The following is an 18,959-nucleotide window of genomic DNA, read 5'->3' on the forward strand; positions in this document are numbered from 1 at the left end:
CCGGATGAACCAGGAGATTCACAATCTGCTGAGGGTTAGATCTGTGGCATTCAAGACTGGTGATCCAGTATCCTACAATAAGTCTAGGTACGACCTACAGGAGGCTATCGTGAGAGCAAAAAGGCAATTTTGAGTGAAACTAAACACAACTGAATGCATGACAGCTGTGGCAGCGTTTGCATGCCATTACCTCCTATAAGGTGAAACCTGACAGCATAAATGGCAGTGATGCTTCACTCCCCGATGAGCTCAACACCTTTTATGCACATTTTGGGAGAATACAATGCCTGTGCAAATCCCCACAGTATCTGGTGACCTTGTGATCTGTCTCGGAGGCTGACGTCAGAACATCCTGCAAGAGGGTGAATCCTCGCAAGGTGTCAGGCCCTAATGGTGTACCTGGCTAGGACTGAAAACCTGGGCCGACTAACTGGCTGGGGTGTTCAAGGACATCTTCAACCTCTCACTGCTGGAGTTGGAGGTTCCCACCTGCTTCAAAAAGGGTATCAATCATACTAGAGGCCAAGGGCAGGGTGAGATACCTCAATGACTGACTATCACCCACATCTACCATAATGAAGTGCTTTGAGAGGTTGGTTATGGCTAGAATTAACCCCTGCCTGAGCAAGGACCTGGACCTGCTGCAAATTGCCTACCACCACAACAGGTCTACAGCAGATGCAATCTCACTGACTCTCCACTCTGATCCGGAGCATCTAGACAAATGCAAAACATATCAGGCTGCTGTTTATTAAATACAGCTTGGCGTTCAACACCATCATCCCCCTCCATACTAATCACCACGCTTCAAAACCTGGGCCTCTGTACCTCCCTCTGCAACTGGATCTTCGACTTCCTTATTGGGAGACCACAGTCAGCGTTAAATTGGTAATAACAGCTCCTCCTCATTTTTCAATCAACACAGACGCACCTCAAGGGTGGGTGCTTAGCCCACTGTTCTACACTCATGACTGTGTGGCTAAGCACTTCTCAAACACCGTCTATAAATTTGCTGAAGAGACCACTGTTGTTGGTAGAATCTCAGATGGCGACAAGGAGGTGTACAGGAGTGAGATAAATCGGCTGGTTGTGTCGCAACAACAACCTCGCACTCAACGTCAGCAAGACCAAGGAATTAATTGTGGACTTCGGGAAGGGGAAGTCAGGAGAACACCAGTCCTCTTAAGGGGTCAGCAGTGGAAAGGGTGAGCAGATTCAAGTTCCTGAGTGTCAATATCTGCCTGTTTAAATGTCTCTTAAACTTTTCTATAGGATCTGCTCCCACCACCTCCCTAACAGTCACCTATAAATCAGCGTAAAAAAAATCTTGGCTCATAAATTAAACTCCCTCCTTCCCCCCCCCCACCTTAAGCCTATGCCCTCTAGTATTTGACATTTCCACCTTGGGAAAATGACTCTATCTACCCTACTTATGCCTCTCATAATTTTATATACTTCTATCTGGTCACCCCTATCTAGTCAGCCTACAACATTCCAGAGAAAATAATCAATGTTTGTCCAACCTCTCCTTATAGCTAATACCCTCCATTCCTGGTGAACTTCTTCTCCACCCTCTCCAAAGCCTCCACATCTTTCCTATAGTGTGGCGACCAGAACTGCACACAGTACTCCAAATGTGACCTAACCAAAGTTTTACACAGCTGCACTGTGACTTTCCAACTCTTATGCTCAATGCCCTCACTAATGAAGCTAAGCATAATGTATGCCTTCTTTATCATCCTCTCCACTTGTATCGCCTCAACTTGTACCCCATGTGCATTAGTGCTCCTAAGGGGCCTACATTTACTGGATACTTTTCTTTTACATTGAATCTCCCAAAGTGCAACAGCTCATACTTGTCCAGATTAATATGAAGCAGTAGCAAATGCAAATTTCATGAAAATAACCGTGTCAAATAGGATTTTGCTGTTGCATGGACAATTAAAATTAACTTTTTTAACCTTTCATTTACCAAAGTTATTCTTAGATAGAATGAAAGTACTGCTATGAACATTTGAGCCAACTTAGGTTCATTCTCCTTTGTACTTATTGGCAGTTATAAAACACACCTACTGTTCCTCAGTTATTTATTATGCTTAATTAAACAACTTTATGCAGTTGACATTATGATCTGATCAGCGTGTTACAATAAAAGTTAAACAAGATTTTGTTTTAAATGTTCATGAGTCTTTTGGCTTAAAATGAACTTTTAAGTTCTTGCCAACAGCCAATTTAGAGTGTCCAATTCAGTATCTTGGCAGCATGCATCAGTTTTAGAATGAAATATTGGTGCTGGTAGTATATGCTCCTAAAAAACTAAAGGGTTATTTACAATTATTGATTATGTATCACTTTGTGGTCAAGCATAATAACTGAAAATAAATATCAGGTTTATAGCATTGTAAAATAAAAACTGCTTACAATCTGCAAGTACTCCAGCTGTGATCTCAAAGATATCATGGTACAATTCCAAGGAAAGCAAAAACTACAAAATTCTTTCTTCTAAAAGAAATGGACTTCCTAGAAATTGAGATGGAATGAATGTTTAACTACTCAGCACCATTTCAACTTATAAATAACTGCAGGTTTATAAATATGTCACATTGTATCCAGAAAGGAGCAAACAAAACAGGTAGCAGATAAATGCCCATTTACGATATAAACTGGAAATTGGTCAATTAATCACACTATAGTGCATATGCAGGTATGTTTGATTAGTCTTTTTGATAAATGTTCCTTCTCTAGTTCCAGTGTAATATTCTACAATCACCTTGTTCGTTACTAATACCAACTTGACCACTTTATACGTGATCTATTCTTCAAATTATGGGTGTAGAGAGCAGATAGTTTTCTTAAATAGAGGCTGAATTCCCAATTTTTTCCCCCAAGGATTGATTAATGACAACAAGGGATCATATATCAGTTCACTCAAATACAGAAAAAATTGTTACTTGGGGTCCTGATTTAATTCCCAAGTATGCTCAAAATATACAAAACTTATTTCTCTGAAGGAATCTGCCTTTATTGGTATTTGTACAATGCCTGATGTTAGAGATTGGGTTACTATGACTTTTATTAATGTTACTGCCAGTCCACTGATTAACTTACAAAAGCAATACCGTTGAAGAAACTTTAAGATTCCTTATAATACAGCAGGGCTATGATGACAATTAAAAGCAACACACAAAATGCTGGAGGAACTCAGCAGGTCAGGCAGCATCTATGGAGGGAAATGAACAGTTGAGGTTTCAGATTGAGACCCTTCTCCAGCATTTTATGTGTCGCTCCAGATTTCCAGCATCTGCAGCCTTTCCTGTGTCTCTATGATTACAATTAAAACTTTGTTTTCACTGTCATCCTAAGTTTTGCAGATCTGTAATTTATCCAAGATTTATTGGATTAATTCAAAACTGTTGCCTCACACCACAATTTACTTTGTTTTATAATGCAAACAATACATGATGCCATATGTTAATTAGCCATGATCCCACACACACTTTTATGTCTTCTGGGCATCGGCATTCTGTGATGGTTCATTCTTCCGCATTAAATTTAGTAGCACTGTGAATTTAAAACAAAACAGCTCCCATTATGAGAATTTAAACTCAAGTAGTTACCCATAATAACCAAGCAGCATTTGAACCAATACATTACACATTTCTCATCACCAGACTCTGAGACCTGGGACTAAACACCTCCCTATGCAAATGGATCCTTGACTTACTGATTAACAGATAGCAATCAGTAAGAATAGGCAGCAAAACCTCCGCCACGATTACTCTCAAAACTGGTGCCCCACAAGGTTGCGTCCTCAGCCCCCTACTCCTCTCCCTGCACACTCATGACTGCGTGGCCAGATTCTGCTCTAACTCCATCTACAAGTTTGCAGGTGATACCACTGTAGTGGGCCGGATCTCAAATAACGATGAGTTGGTGTACAGGAAGGAGATAGAGAGCTTGGTAACACGGGTCACGACAACAACCTTTCCCTCAATATCAGCAAACCAAAAGAGCTGATTATTGACTTCAGGAAAGGGGGCGGTGCACACGATCCTGTTTACATCAACGGTGCAGAGGTCAAGAGGGTTGAGAGCTTCAAGTTCTTAGGAGCAAACATCACCAATAAGCCTGTCCTGGTCCAACAACGTCAATGCCACGGACAAGAAAGTTCACCAGCACATCTACTTCCTCAGGAGGCTAAAGAAATTTGGCATGTCCCCGTCGACCCTCTCCAATTTTTATCGACGCACCATAGAAAGCATTCTATCTGGATGCATCACGGCTTGGTATGGCAACTGCTCAGCCTGTGACCGCAAGAAACTGCAGAGTGTTGCGGACACAGCTCAGCACATCACGAAAACCAGCCTCCCCTCCATGGACTCTGCCTATACTTCTCACTGCCTCGGTAAAGCAGCCAGCATAATCAAAGACCCCACCCACCCTGGACATTCTCTCTTCTCCCCCCTCCCATTGGGAGGGGATACAAAAGCCTGACAGCAGGTACCACCAAGCTCAAGAACAGCTTCTATCCCACTGTTATAAGACTATTGAACATTCTCTAGTAGATGAGATGAACTCTTGACCTCACAATCTACCTTGCATCTTATTGCCTACCTGCACTGCACTTTCTCTGTAGCTGTTACATTTTATTCTGCATTTCTGTTACTGTTTTCCCTTGTACTACCTCAATGCACTGTATAATGAATTGATCTGTATGAACAGTATACAAGATAAGTTTTTCAATGTACCTCAGTACATGTGATAATAATAAACCAATTCCATTTGCCAAATTTAATTTGGGACCATCAAACTGCTGATTTGTAAACAATTTCAGCAAAACAAAGCTCAGTTTATTTTTAAAGTGTCACTACATGGAACAATGAAGTGATTTAAAATAATCAAAGAGTTAGTCAAAAATAATGCATTGTTATTAATACTGGGATAAAAGTAAGAGCCATGATGGAAGGCAGTTACTGAACCCATCACAATTAGGAACCTTGCAATTTAGGAACAATAATTTCATAATTTGATTTCAGAAGTTATTCAAAGATACTGCCTGATTTAAAATTTCTTATAATTCAGATTTGAGAACTTACAAGAAAAGCTGCCTTAGAAATCTTGATATAAAGAACAAATATTAAAAAATAAATAAAATGATCAGAAGCCTTCCAACCCTGCAATGCCCCGGCACTGTAAATGAAAAGTGAGATAAATCTTAATTCAACCTGGTAAGTTCTGAGAAATTCCTCTTCAACGCCAAAAGTAATTTACAAGTGGCAGAAGACTGCAGTAACTGATAGTATCACTGATTACTTTAGATTTCACACCATCCAAATATTAATAATGATGCCCGATATTTGAATGGTTAGAAGCAAACAGTGAAAATACAACCTCAAATTCTTATTTAAATAAATCTGTTGACATGTTGTTGCAATTTATCAATTAGATAGTATGCAAGTCTGAAGAACAAAAAAAATCAAACATTTTAATACTGTAGATAATGTAGTCATAACATTTGTATTTTGGTGGCCTGCACTGTTAAGTCTTGTACTATTTCATCTTTGGATATTACACCATTGAAGCCACTATGTTCACAAATACAGAAGAAACACTTAAGCGAGCATGCACACAACTACCAGACAAGAAGCCACAGCACATTATAGACCACAAATGTCTAGTGTACGAACAAGGCAATAGATTTGGTTAAAACCCACCTATCCGACAGATCTAGAGACTGCCTACTTTCAAGGGAATACTGACGACTGGTTAGCCTGCTAGAGTCTGACGCAGTCTCTAGGTCACTGCGTCCATTTGTGGCAGAATCTATGCTATCATAGCGTCTACCAGAGAAAGCGGAAAGCACAAAAGAGGAAAAAAGTGAGGGAAGATTAAATAAACAAAAAAAAGTTACTTTTTAAATTGTATACCCTACTGAGACAACTGTTTTCTGGATCATTTATGAAATTAATGTATATTTTAGAGTTGAGCAAGTTAGTTAGGGAAATAAGGAAGAGAAATTTATCAAATAATTTATTGATAAACTATACAGCACTTTGTTGCAATTATCCCAAAACAGGCATTTGACTTCTCAGCCTTCTTGTTGCTGGATTCTCAGCCAATGTGTTGGACAAAGTGAGTGATTTAGGCTATAAAGAGAAAATGACAAAAAGACTTTTACCATCATGACCAGCACAAACAAAATCAGTCTTTTCATCATTGTGTATTTAAATTACACAGTGGTCTCAGAACATAGTACCCAATAGTTCCTTCAGTTTCTAAAGTTCATCCTCATACAGTGGTGTAAGAACATTTAAATAGCAAACCAAATTACATGAAATAAAAATATAACAGTCTGCTATATAAAGATGAGTAGCAATATTTCCAGTTTGAAATTATAAGCAAATTTCACTACAGAAAATGTCAATTAATGAGAACAGATGTTTAAAGGATATAGTTACAGAGGCAACAACCAAGTAACTACACAGGGTTTTCCGGAAAAGGAATGGCCAATTGAATAAAACATTCCAATTAATAAGCTTCTTAATGCATCAATATCTTAATGTAAATTTAAAAACTAGCTTCCAGTACAACATAACTTTACACCATAGATTTTCACTGGCATCATTTAAGTCACAGGTATACTACACTCCACATAGTGCCCTTAAGTTGTTAAAATTGTAAATTAAACAACATTATTATTTTTCAATTTAAAACTGATCAAAGATGTTACCCTTAAAGCATGCTCATTTCCTTACACCAGTAAAAAAAATACATAGTTTCCCTACAGAGAATTAGCAAGAATTCTGATCTCTGGTTTAAGAGGAACAATAAAACTGATTAACTTAACATACATTTCATGGTATCAAACAGCAAGGAGCAACCTAAAGAGAGAATCATTTTATAAAGTACATTCATAAACTCTGAGCACTAAATGTACTAATAATTTACAGTGCAAAACACTAATGTACCAATATTTAAACTCAATTACATTAAAGTTTATACTGCTATATTTAAAATAATCTTTAAAAATCTGAGTAACAAAACCAAGAAGCAATCATCTCAGTCATAAATGCATCATCTGCTGCACTTATATTACTTGCATTGTTTTGTAATACAATATTTTGCACATTTGACATCTTTAATTTATATACATAATAAAAATACAATTTGCTTAGTTTGTGAAAGTGTATACCATTCTAGCCATTCATAATTTGTGCTTGCCTAGAGAAATGCTATGATTAAAAATGATGCATGAATGATTTCACACTAATCACAGTGTAAAGGTCAATCAAATACATTAGTTTTCAAATTACAGGATGGAAATGCAACAACAGATTATATTTGCACATTTGAAGCTACAAAACAAATGATTTAAATGCGATGATAATCTCAAGGAAATAAGTGTGTTCCATTCTCTTAGACATGTTGCCAGTTATGTTTCTCAATTTCTCAATTGCCTATGCCAAGGAAAAAAATTGCTACCTGGCTAGTCACATTTGCTTTGTTTCAAGGTGTGTGCAAACCAGACAGCTTTAGGTATTCTCTTGTTTTTCTTCTGGATAATGGATAAGTACTTAGAATATCTGATTGACAGCAGATGTACATCAGCTGAAATTTATTTTGAGAATCAGAAAAAAGAGTCAAAATTGCATTATAATTTGGTATACTAATATCAAGTTTTATTAAAAGACTATGAGGTAATGAATTAATAAAATATCAATCTTTTGCTTATATAGTGCAGAAAAGAACTAATGATTTGGAATCCTGACACATTAACTGGAAGAGAGCATTGTGGAAACAATCAAATTATTGGAAGCTAGGTCAACCTAAAAGGTGGAAAAGAAGTGTGAGAATGAGATAAAAATGAATAGAAAGATTCCACCAGCAACTGCAAAATGAAGAGTAGAGGTCCTGAAAATTATATTTAGTTATGCTGAGAACTGATGTGCACTGAATGAATGAAAACAATGTTACATGATACCTATTTTTCAAAAGAAAGGTAGGCTTACCTGGATAATTTTAAAACAAATTTGTTAAATATCTATTTTACAGTAATCTAAAATGGATGAAATTACTAAATCTCTACACAAAATGAAAATAATTAGAAACGGCCAACTTGGTTATTCAAAAAAATTAGTGCTTGATAAACCTAAATGTTTTTTTTTTGTGGAAATGACATTGGGTGATTGAGGGTAATGGCGTATGTGAGATGACAATGTGGATTTTCAGATTGCCTGTACATGATACCACACAGACTACTGGAGAAGATTCAGCCTTTGTAATTAGGGAAGGGGAAACAAATAAAATGAATAGTTTGTTAGAAAGAAAGAAATGAAAAGCAGAATTTCTCACAGCAGTTGGAAATGTCCCATATGTTCTACTATATTATTTGTTAACTCCCTCTAGATGAATATTTAAAATCATACCTATATTTTCCAAAATTACTTTAAAACTGGTTTCAAGTATAACCTAGTTATAAATGTTGCTCTTTTCATTACTGATATTAAAAAAAGTGTAAAAAAAATTTATAGATCATGTATTCTATACTCAATCAAATAGTTGCTTCAAGTTGCTAATTGCAACATTTTGAAAGCATTGTACATTTCCATTAAAAACAATTCTACTGGCAGCATAAACAAGACTTCCCTAATTACAGACACTTGGGGAAAATATTTAATAAGCCAACAAAATACAATTAAAATATTTAAATAAAACTATAATTCTCAAGAATTGCCCAATGGCATTGTAAAACAACATTTCTATTAAAGAACTTCCAATTAGCTTACCTTTCTGAACTGTAGTGCAGTGCATTAACTTTATTCATGAACCGAAATTTATTCCAGTTCATATCAAAACCACAATCTCTCTAAAAGGAAGACCATCAATTGCGTACACTGCTTCGCAAATCTATTCAGTGTGTTGCTTAACCTGATGGCTACTGGGAGGGAATACCTCTTCCACTGGACAAAATAAATTCAGCCAGATTCCTATCACTTCTCTCTAAGGTTTTGTTGTTAACCAGTAAAATTCATCAACATCGTGGAGCAGGCAAATTACACTACTGGTTTACACCAAGGTGCAGTCATTTAAGTATTAGGTCAGCTCATATCATGGTCAAACTATGCACCAGGCCAGGGTTCAGAACTGTTCACAAGTGAATGAAAATACTGGTAAAGATACCAAGCAAATACTACATTCGCAGTTGGAAAGGAACAATGCACTACAAAACCACAGGTGACATTTTCAGTTGAGAAAACAATTCACAAAAATCATTTCAGCATTTTAAATGAAAAAGGCCCACATATTAGAACTCAGAAACTAATTACAGTAGAGATTATTACCAATTACAACCTGTTACCTGGGCTCCCTCCACATACCTAATGGGAAGGCAAGCATTTTAAACCTCCAGTCATGTTGTTATTTGTTTTTCCCTCTCAGAATTACCTCCCGTCTATCTGGAACACTCCCAATGAACTTAGTCAGACCAGAAATTTGCCATGTCAGGAATAAAGCACAACCTCATCTGCAACCACTGTGCAGTTCTCAGGAACTGACACACTGCTCTACTATATAACCCCATTTTTAGTTGTTAACAATAAGCAAAAACGATTGAAAATAATACGTTTTCAAAATCAAACAGCCATCAACAAAATAGATTGTACCTTATTGGCCTCTGATGATCTGAATAATCTAGCTCATAACTGTGAATAGAATCAGTGCAAGAATCCCGTGATCCATTCTGTTGATGCCGTGAAGAAATGGAATACTGATGGACTGATGCATTAGGCTGAGATGTTGTATAATATGGAGGTGGGATGCTGTTGCTAGTTTCACTTCGATAGTCGCTGTCTCTGTCATCCACTGCACTGTCAGGATCTTCATTGTCTATAAACAATGAAAACCATATTGCCACAATGATGAAATTACAGAATTGTAAAATAAATACTAGCTTCAAATAATATTAATTCCTGAAAGCGTTCAGATCTTCTATAATGTTACAATTCTCACAACTTGCACCCAATGGATTGCATTGTTTCATTTACACCAGAAACCTGTTAAGTTTGGAATGATTAAAGGTGATGTACAAATCAAATATACACAAAGTAACTAGGCAACTCATCACTCAAAGGACAGTTGGTCTCAGGTTAGAGGATGTCTTCTGAATATATGCAATTTGTATAAACTCTATTTTACAAGAAGCTAAAGTTCCTAATAATTTTTCCCATTGCCTCAGCAGGTTATAGCACAAGCAGCTGAAGCACATAATGCAGGAAAGCACTGAACAGGGATTGAAACCTGGGGTAAAGTTATGAAAATGGGCCAGATCATGCTGACCTGCCCTGCACCTCAAGTTCACCCACCACCCCCCAACCACTCCCACGTCTGTGCAAATGAACTCTAGGCCTCGCTGCTGTGGCCAATTTACAAAGCAGGAAGGGCCACAAGCAGTCACTGAGAGCTTGGTTTGAGAGACTTGGGCACCACAAATTGAGGCTGCCGTCGTTGTATTGGCATTTTGTCAGTTCATGCTGTCAAAGGCCATGTTAACTGTTCCTAAATGTCAGTTAGAGTCATTTAAAAAACAATTGAAATAAATATAAATAAATGTTTAAAGTATTTTAAAACTTAAATTAGAAGGTAATAACATTATTAAAAAATATTTATCTAGTATAAATTTAAATGTTAACATTAAAGCAAATAAAACATTTCTCCATCCAAATCAACAACACCATGTCTAAATGTGTTAGATTTGTCAGCCTAGGCTGGCAAAAGCTAAGTGATCAGATAATCAGATCCTTCAGCTCAAGAGATCACATGTATCAGCATCTGGCCTCCACCACGTCCCAGATTTCAGCAATGAAATATGCAATTATACAGTCAGAAACATGCTGATCTGCACACTGCAGTTATTTGGCAGTTCTCCATAGAGACACCAGCTAACCAGCATCATAATAGGGCTCAATATAATCACATGCTTTCTCAACATCTTTCATGTCAATTTATCTCCTTTGACCATTCTCCTAATTAAACTATTTACTGGGACATGGAACTTATCATCCTTTAACCCAAGAGGCCAGAGCCTGTGAAAGCTCGTTACTGCCTTAACTCTGATCCACTAATTCACCTATGACTCGAAATCTTGGTTAGTGTGGCTCAGTTCCAAATTCAGCATCAACTTTACTTGGTAACTAATCCTGGTGTCTGTTTAAAATGAAAGAATACCAGAATGTAACCCACAACATATTGCAAAACAGGAACATGAGACCGAATTTTAATTGATTCGGCCCAGTCTCCAGACTTGGCCCCTGCACTCCCTCCATGAGCTACTGACTTTGCACATATATGCGCTTCTGACTGTCCTTGATCTCCTGATCCTGCAGTCAGGTGACAAGGTGTAACAAGACACACCTAGTTTGCTGCTGAAGCCCTGCCCCAGAACCCTGTCTCTCTCACAGGAATCAAAAGTCTGTGAGGCGAGTTTTTAAGAAGTCTCTGATATTCACAGACATTAAAAAAGCTATTGAAATTGTTTTAACTAGTTAAAATTAAAAGTGTAATTAAAATGTATACAAAACATAAGCTCCCACCAGCATTTCACAGATATCACATGCCCCTTTGTTTTCTTTTCTCTCTCTATCTGCTCTGATCAATCTATCAAATCAGATGGCTTCATCAACAGCTCATCGCCATGGAATCCTGGCCCATCCGATCAGTGACATCCCCTTTGCATTACCCATCCTTCCTCCACTCTCTCTCCAACTTAAAACTTGTTTTCTCTTTCCCAATTCTAATGAACAGCCTTTGACCTGAAACATTAACCATTTCTCTTTCTACAGATGTTGCTTGACCTGATGAATATTTCCAGCATTTTGTTTTTATTTCAGATCTCTAGCACCTGCAGTTTTTTGATTTCCTATTTCCATATTTAACCTAGACTTTTCCTTCCATTATTGTTTTATTTTCTAATGCACTAAACTATTAAGAAGTGGTAGCCACTGGAAGTTGAATAACACCTTGCCCAAATAACCTTCTTCAACTTGCATAGGTTTAGCCAAAAGTCAGTTGCTCCTGTCTATCAAATTGTTAATACATTGCTAAACACATGGCTTTCTACATACTACACACAAAACATACTATTTCTGCCCAGTATATTCTAGAGAAGTTACCCACTCAGAAAATAGTTTGCTGGACAATATGCCTCTCACAGAGTAGTAGCAGAACCACGGTGATAATGAACAATGATTACAAAAATGTCAGCTAAAATTGTACTATGGAACTGTTAGCTGTTACATTAATGGCCAAACGATCCATTTTGCTTAAATGGAAGGATCCAATACCCCCTACTACTTTTCAATGGTTTTCTCAAACTATATCATGTTTAAACTTGGAAAAAATTAGGAGTGGTACTGCTGATCCTTCGCTTAAATTTGAAGATATTTGGAGTCCATTTATTCAATAGTTTCACATGATGTAGATCCCCTTTCAATAACTTTCCAACTTGAAGGAACGGACTTGACGACATAATATTGCTCTGTTTCTACTGAGAAATTTTAGCCCAGTTTTTTTTTCCTTTTTTTTGTTGTTTGTTTTTCTTTTGAAAAGTTTTTTTTGTTTAGTTTATATTGTTTATAATTTTTTTATTGATTTGGGTTTCTTTTTTAAATTTATATAATAAATCTTTTTCTTTCCTTTCTTTTATATTATATTCATTTACTAAGAGATCGTTGGATCTGCAGATTTTAAAAAATATTTTATTGTTCTTTATGATTATATATGCTATGATTGTTATCCTGATCTCTTGGTATTACATGTATAAATATTGATGCTATATATCAATCTGTATTAATTTGAAAACTAATAAAAAGATTGAAAAAAGGAACTGTTAACATTCTATAAATTTTAATATTTGATATTATTTGAAGAAATTCTGTTAGTAGAATCTCTCTAAAACTGTCTGCTAAGATGCATAGAATAAAAAGTCATGTTGAATTTGTACATTTCAATGAACGACTGGTCCTATTGCCAGTGAACTTTTACTGACCAAAATGCGCTCTCAGGAAATATTGTTTTCATGAAGTAACAAAAATGACTGATGGGAATATTACAGTTGGTTGTTTAGATGGACATTCAATAGTTGATTTTGATCAAGTGCCACACAATAGAAAATTTGAATGCAAAAGGAAGATGGTAACAGTCACCACATGGAAGCAAAATTCACTAAGGAACAGAGGGTTGTGGTGAACAATTCTTTTGTGATGTTTAGGCACAAGTGTGTTATGATACCACCCAGGGGTTGACACTGTGACCACTTCTCCTTTTTGAAAATGTAATAATAACCTGGACGTGCTTAAGGGCATGATTAAAAGTTTAGGAAACCAGTAAACCTGGAAGAGAACAGCAATAGATTTCAAGATGACATACAGACCAATGTAAATGGGACATACAGCAGATGAAATTTAATGGAAAAGTGTGCAAAGATTCATCGTGATAGCAAGAAATAAATGGTACAATGATCTGGTTAAGGGAATAGGAACAGAGTCTAGATGCAAGGTTTTGAAGATGTCAACATAAATTGAGAGGTCTCAGAAGTACACAGGACATAGGTTTTATAAGTACAGAAATGGCCAAAGCAAGTAAGTTATGGTATAATTTTGTAATATTGGTAAAGCCCCTGTTGGAGAACTGGGAAAAGGCTTTGGAGAAGGTCCAGGGGAGATTTATTAGAATAAGGATATGCAACATTTCAGTTGCATGGAGGTACCAGAGAAACTGAGGCTGTCCTTAAATAAGTGAAGCTTAAGGGTAGACTTGACAAATAAAATAAAAACTTATTTCCAGTTCCAAGAAAATACGACAAAGCAGATTTAAAGACAAAGAACCATGAGAAATAATAATTACACAGCACGTTGTCATAATTTGGCATGCATTGTCAAAATAGGTGGAAGCAGACTCAGCAATAAGTTTCAAAGAACAGAATACCGAAGAACTTAAAAAAGAAACGTCTGCTGATTAATGGGGATAGAACAAAGATGTTGCACTGACTGGAAAGCTCTCTCATACAGCACCACTGAAATAATTCAGCCCCCTCAGCTCTTTGGTGCTGCTGCACTGGCAGATCTTCTGAACTAGTGCATATTACTCCTATCACAGTAAAATTCTGATCATCTGCTATCCCGTTCTTTGGAAAACCCGATAGTTCAGCATCTGGTTCACTGTTCTGTTTTCCGCGCTCTTTTTAAAGTCACTGGGACACCATTTCACAATCTCCTTATAAACATGGGCCCTATTTCCCATGCTCTATTTACACTCGCCGGATTCACTGGAACATTTATAATTCTAGGTTGTAGTATCTAAAAAGAAATGAATTAACAAGTTTGTTGGGGTATTAATAGAAAAGATATCTAACTGTCCTGAGCTAATCCAGCACTACTGAAGTCCCAATAAACAAAGTAGTACAGCACAGGAACATGGCTTCCTTGTACAATGTTGATACTGACAAGGATGTCAGCCTAAAATAATCCATCTGCTTGCACATGCTCCATATCCCTCGATCCCCTGCCTTTTCACGTGTCTGCCTAAATGCCTTTTAAACATTGCTATCATATCTGCTTCTACCACCACCACTGGCAGCATGTTCCAGGCACCTACCATTATCTGTGTTAAAAAACCTGTCTCACAAATCTTGCTTCAACTTTCCTCCCCCTGACCTTAAAGTTATGCCTTCTGGTATTTGACATTTCCACCCTGGGAAAAAAGACTATCTACCCTGTCTCTGCCTCTCATCATTTTATATACTTCTATCAGGTTGCCCCGCAGTGTCTGATATTCCAGAAAAAAACGCCCTTTATAGCTAATACTCTCTAATCCAGGCAACATCCTGGTGAACCACTTCTGCACCTTCTCCAAAGCCTCCACATCCTTCCTGGAATGTGACAACCAGAACTGCACACAATACTCCAAATAAGGCCTAAATAAAGTTTTATACAACTGCAACACGATTTCCCAAGCATGCTTTACCACTCTAGCCACTTGTATTGTTGCACTCCAAGATCCCTTTGAATACCAATGCTCTTAATGGTCCTGCCAGATACTGTACACTTTCATGTTGACCTCCCAAAACACTAACCTCACACCTGTGCAAATTAAACTCCACCTGCCATTTCTCTGCCTGTATTTCCAGTTGGTCTATATCCTGCTGAGCCCTTTGACAACCTTCCTCACTATCCATAACTCTACCAATTTTTGTCTTATTTGCAAACTTACTAATCAGCCCACCTACATTTTCTTCCAAATCATACACACACACACACACACAGTATATATAAAAACCACAGATTCCAGCACTGCTCCTTGCAGAACACCACTGGTCACCATATGTAGTGTTAAATATTTCCTAGAAGATCATAGTAATTAATTTCTCAATTTAATTACATTTTTGTGATGCAGGAGACCATTCAGCCCATCGTTAGTGCCAGCTCTCAGAACATTCCCAATCAATCCCATTCTTGCACCTATTTCCTAATAATGTATTCGCCCATCAATTCCAACCAGAGCTCCTACCTTCCACCTATGCCAGAAGCAACTTATAATGGCCAATTAACCTATAAGCACATTTTTGGGATATGGAAGGAAGGCAGAGCACCCACAGGAAACCCACAGAGTGAACGTGCAAATACCACAAAGACAGCACCCACATCACCGGAGCACTGCAGGAGCACTAACTGTTGTGCCACTATTGATAAATTAAGACAATAAGTGCTTGCTGGGAAATATTTAATACTTGAATTGGTGAAAGTCATATAGATTTGATGAGTAGAAGGGTATGCATTATTAATTCCCTACACAGCAAATTGCAAATCTCAGTAATATAACCAAGAGGCACTGTTCTAAAAGGAAAGGGGGAAGTAAGCATTCTTCATCGCATTTCTACACTTTTCAGCAGAGTTGTGGGAAAGCAAGCATGAATGCTTTCTTGAAGCCTCTAAATAAACTAAATCTAAATATCATCCATGCTTGTACCCCGAACAGAGTTACCCTCAAAAAATTCCAAGACTGTCACATTGCGTTATCTTCTAACAGTTGGTCAACCTTCTCCTTATCAACATTCTTGGTGCTGTGTAATTCCAAGCTAGGGCTATCAGAGTATTTATGAAGTTTCAAGTCTTGACCACAAGAAACTAAACTAAAACTACCTTCAAACAATTGTTTGTGACATGATATAACAATGGGAAAAGATTTTCCCAAAACTGGTTTAAAATGCAGATCTTCAGAGATGAAGAACAATCACATAACTGTTTAGTTATATGTCCCAAATAAAAGTTTAAAAGTAATTTTACTTGCATGGTGTCTATACATGGACATAATGCAGTTTCTTTAAAAAAAAGTTTAACCTCTTAACATTGAATTTAAAATTTTCAGAACAATATCATAAAACACTTAAATTCTACGTGCGCACACATAAGCACATGAACACACACAAAATACAGAAAATACTCAGCAGGTCAAGCAGCACCTGTGGACAGAGGTAGATGGTCTTTCAACAAAATCATCAGAAGGTTATCGACCTGAAATGTTAGCTCCCTCCACAGATGCTACTTATCCTAAGTATCTCCAGCACCTGCAATATTTTGATTTCACCTATTACTTCAACTATCAAGGCAAATTTAATTATTGTCATGTAAGTATTTGAATCAATCAATATGATCAATATATTTCAATTAATAGAATAATTCTAATCAGGAAAGAAAAATAATCAAATGTGTTAGCTTTTAATTAACAATGTATAATTTTAATGTCCATTCTTTAGGTTATTAAGAGACAGAAGAGACTGCAGATGCTGGAATCTGGAGAAACAATCAATCAGTCTGCTGGAGGAACTCAATGGGTCAAACAGCATTTGTGATGGGGGGGGGGGGGGGGGGGAAGAGAAGAGGAAGGACTTGTCAATATTTTGGGTCAAAATCATGCATCAGGAGGACTTGTCATATTTGGGTCAAAATCATGCATCAGGACTTATCACCAGTACCGATGCAGGGTTTCAACCCGAAATTCAACAATTCATTTTCCCCCTACAAACGCTGCTCAACCTGCTGAGTTCCTCCAGCAGACTGTTTGCTGCTTTAGCTTATTTAGTTTCATTGCAGTTAAAGGCAAATTATTGTGATGCATGCTTGTTGGTTACCCAGCAAATGTAGTGAAAATCTTGTTTTTTTTAAAAAAAGGGATTTTACCCATCACAATTTGGTCTATCGACCTCATTCCGTATCCTAAAATTTGGATGCCTGTTAAATAATGATTTACTCACTGTACATGATAATCTATATTTGACTGAATCTGCAGTCTAATAATAGATATATTGTCAGCCAGAAGCAACAAATAACTACATACTTTGATGGTCTCCCCAGCCGAAATAGCTCCAGTTGCCTGTGGGATAATAAAGGATAGGAAATAATTAAAAAAAAACTACATCATAATGACAAAGAGCTAAGCAATAATAAAAGCAAGTAGCTGTGTTCCTAAACTGACATCATCACTCAAACAAAAATAAATTACTCCAGGTTTTGTTTTAAAAACTTTGCAAATTAAAATTCTTTATATATAATCCTTAAGATGTTAAATTAAATGGTTCATTACAGTGTAAGTACTGAGGGAGATTGCCCATTTGCAACACAGTAAGCTTATATTTGTAAACTGCTGGAAGAACTCAGGATTGTTGCAGGGTCTTGACCCAAAACATCGACCATCCCTTTGCCTCCACAGATGCGGCTTGACCTGCTGAGTTTTTCCTGCAGTTTATTTTTTGCTCCATATTCCAGCATCTACAGTTCCTTGTGTCTCCAAACTTACATTTGCACCTTGCATCCCTGACGTTTGGGGAATTACCTATTGTTTTCCAGTGTTCCCTTATACTGGTTATGCTTTGGAAACAGGAACACCAAGACAGAATATCACATATTGGAGTAAAAATGAGCTTCTAACACCAAGCTTTAAATAGGAATTTATAACTTCTATGCTTTTTAGATCCAGTGCTTCAAAATTCATTTTGGTAATGTATAAAAGCATTGCAGAATGTAATATTTAAGAGAAGATGGAGGGTCGTTCCTCTTACAGACAGTTGCCTTAATGTAATTTTCCAAGAGGTGAAATAAATCAGAACTGCTTTCTCAGGACTGCATGTGCATTCACCAAAGCACAAAACTTTCCAGGCTGCATAGCAAGAGCCCCTTGAGTGCAGTTTTCCCTCATGAAACACTCAGAATTTCACCAGTTGTGTGTACTAAGAATCATGGCTGCAGAAAATAGAAGTACATGGCAGGAGAAAAAGGCAAATGACTTCAGGCAAATTTTCCATCCTCAAGTTCCTTATCAATGTAGCCTCGGTATTTTTCCAAATTATAAGGAGCAAAATTACTCGAAAGGGCTACTTAAACACTGTGGCTGAAGAATCATTTTTGGGCCCTGTACCAATTCCCTCCCCTAACCTCCAATCCTCGAATGGCCACTTGGAAAATGAGACCTTTCAGACTTCCCATAAACTGTTCACTGTAAAGAATGCAATATTTCATTTTTGCAATAACATGGGCCTTAGCTCCTATCCCAGCTCATTACTTTTGTTCATGACGACTTATTTTCCAATGCCTCCAGTTTAAATCATCTGTAGTTTCCCCCACTGACTTCACTCCCGACTATACCAGTCACCTTGTCCAGCTTTACAACCACCATCTCCCCTCATCCCATTGCAAATTCTATGTCTCCATTCATCTGGCTCTCCCCTCTTCCACATTCTTCTTTCATTGCACATTTGGTGACTAAACTCTGACCAAGAGTCACCATCTCAAATTCTAAAACCCCTAACCTCTCCACTTCCATGTTCTCTGGTAATTTGTTCCTGAATATTCATCCCTGGACCAAGCTTTCAGTTTGTCCTTAATATCTCCTTTGGGCCTGGCTTCCAATTT

At 37.3% G+C, this 18,959-nt stretch overlaps 1 protein-coding gene across 1 annotated transcript in view; it reads right to left on the minus strand.

Annotated features, from left to right (window-relative positions):
* The window catches only part of LOC127582541 (protein unc-13 homolog A), a 261,016-nt gene that overhangs the window by 161,613 nt on the left and 80,444 nt on the right, over positions 1-18,959 (minus strand). The window contains exons 8-9 of the mRNA XM_052037881.1: positions 17,389-17,424; positions 9,663-9,885 (exon numbers count right to left, since the gene is read on the minus strand). Coding sequence (XP_051893841.1) covers positions 9,663-9,885; positions 17,389-17,424 — 259 coding nt within the window. The remainder of the gene's footprint in view (positions 1-9,662; positions 9,886-17,388; positions 17,425-18,959) is intronic.

The sequence above is a fragment of the Pristis pectinata genome, chromosome 24 (assembly GCF_009764475.1).
Source record: "Pristis pectinata isolate sPriPec2 chromosome 24, sPriPec2.1.pri, whole genome shotgun sequence".
Taxonomy (NCBI): Eukaryota; Metazoa; Chordata; class Chondrichthyes; order Rhinopristiformes; family Pristidae; genus Pristis; species Pristis pectinata.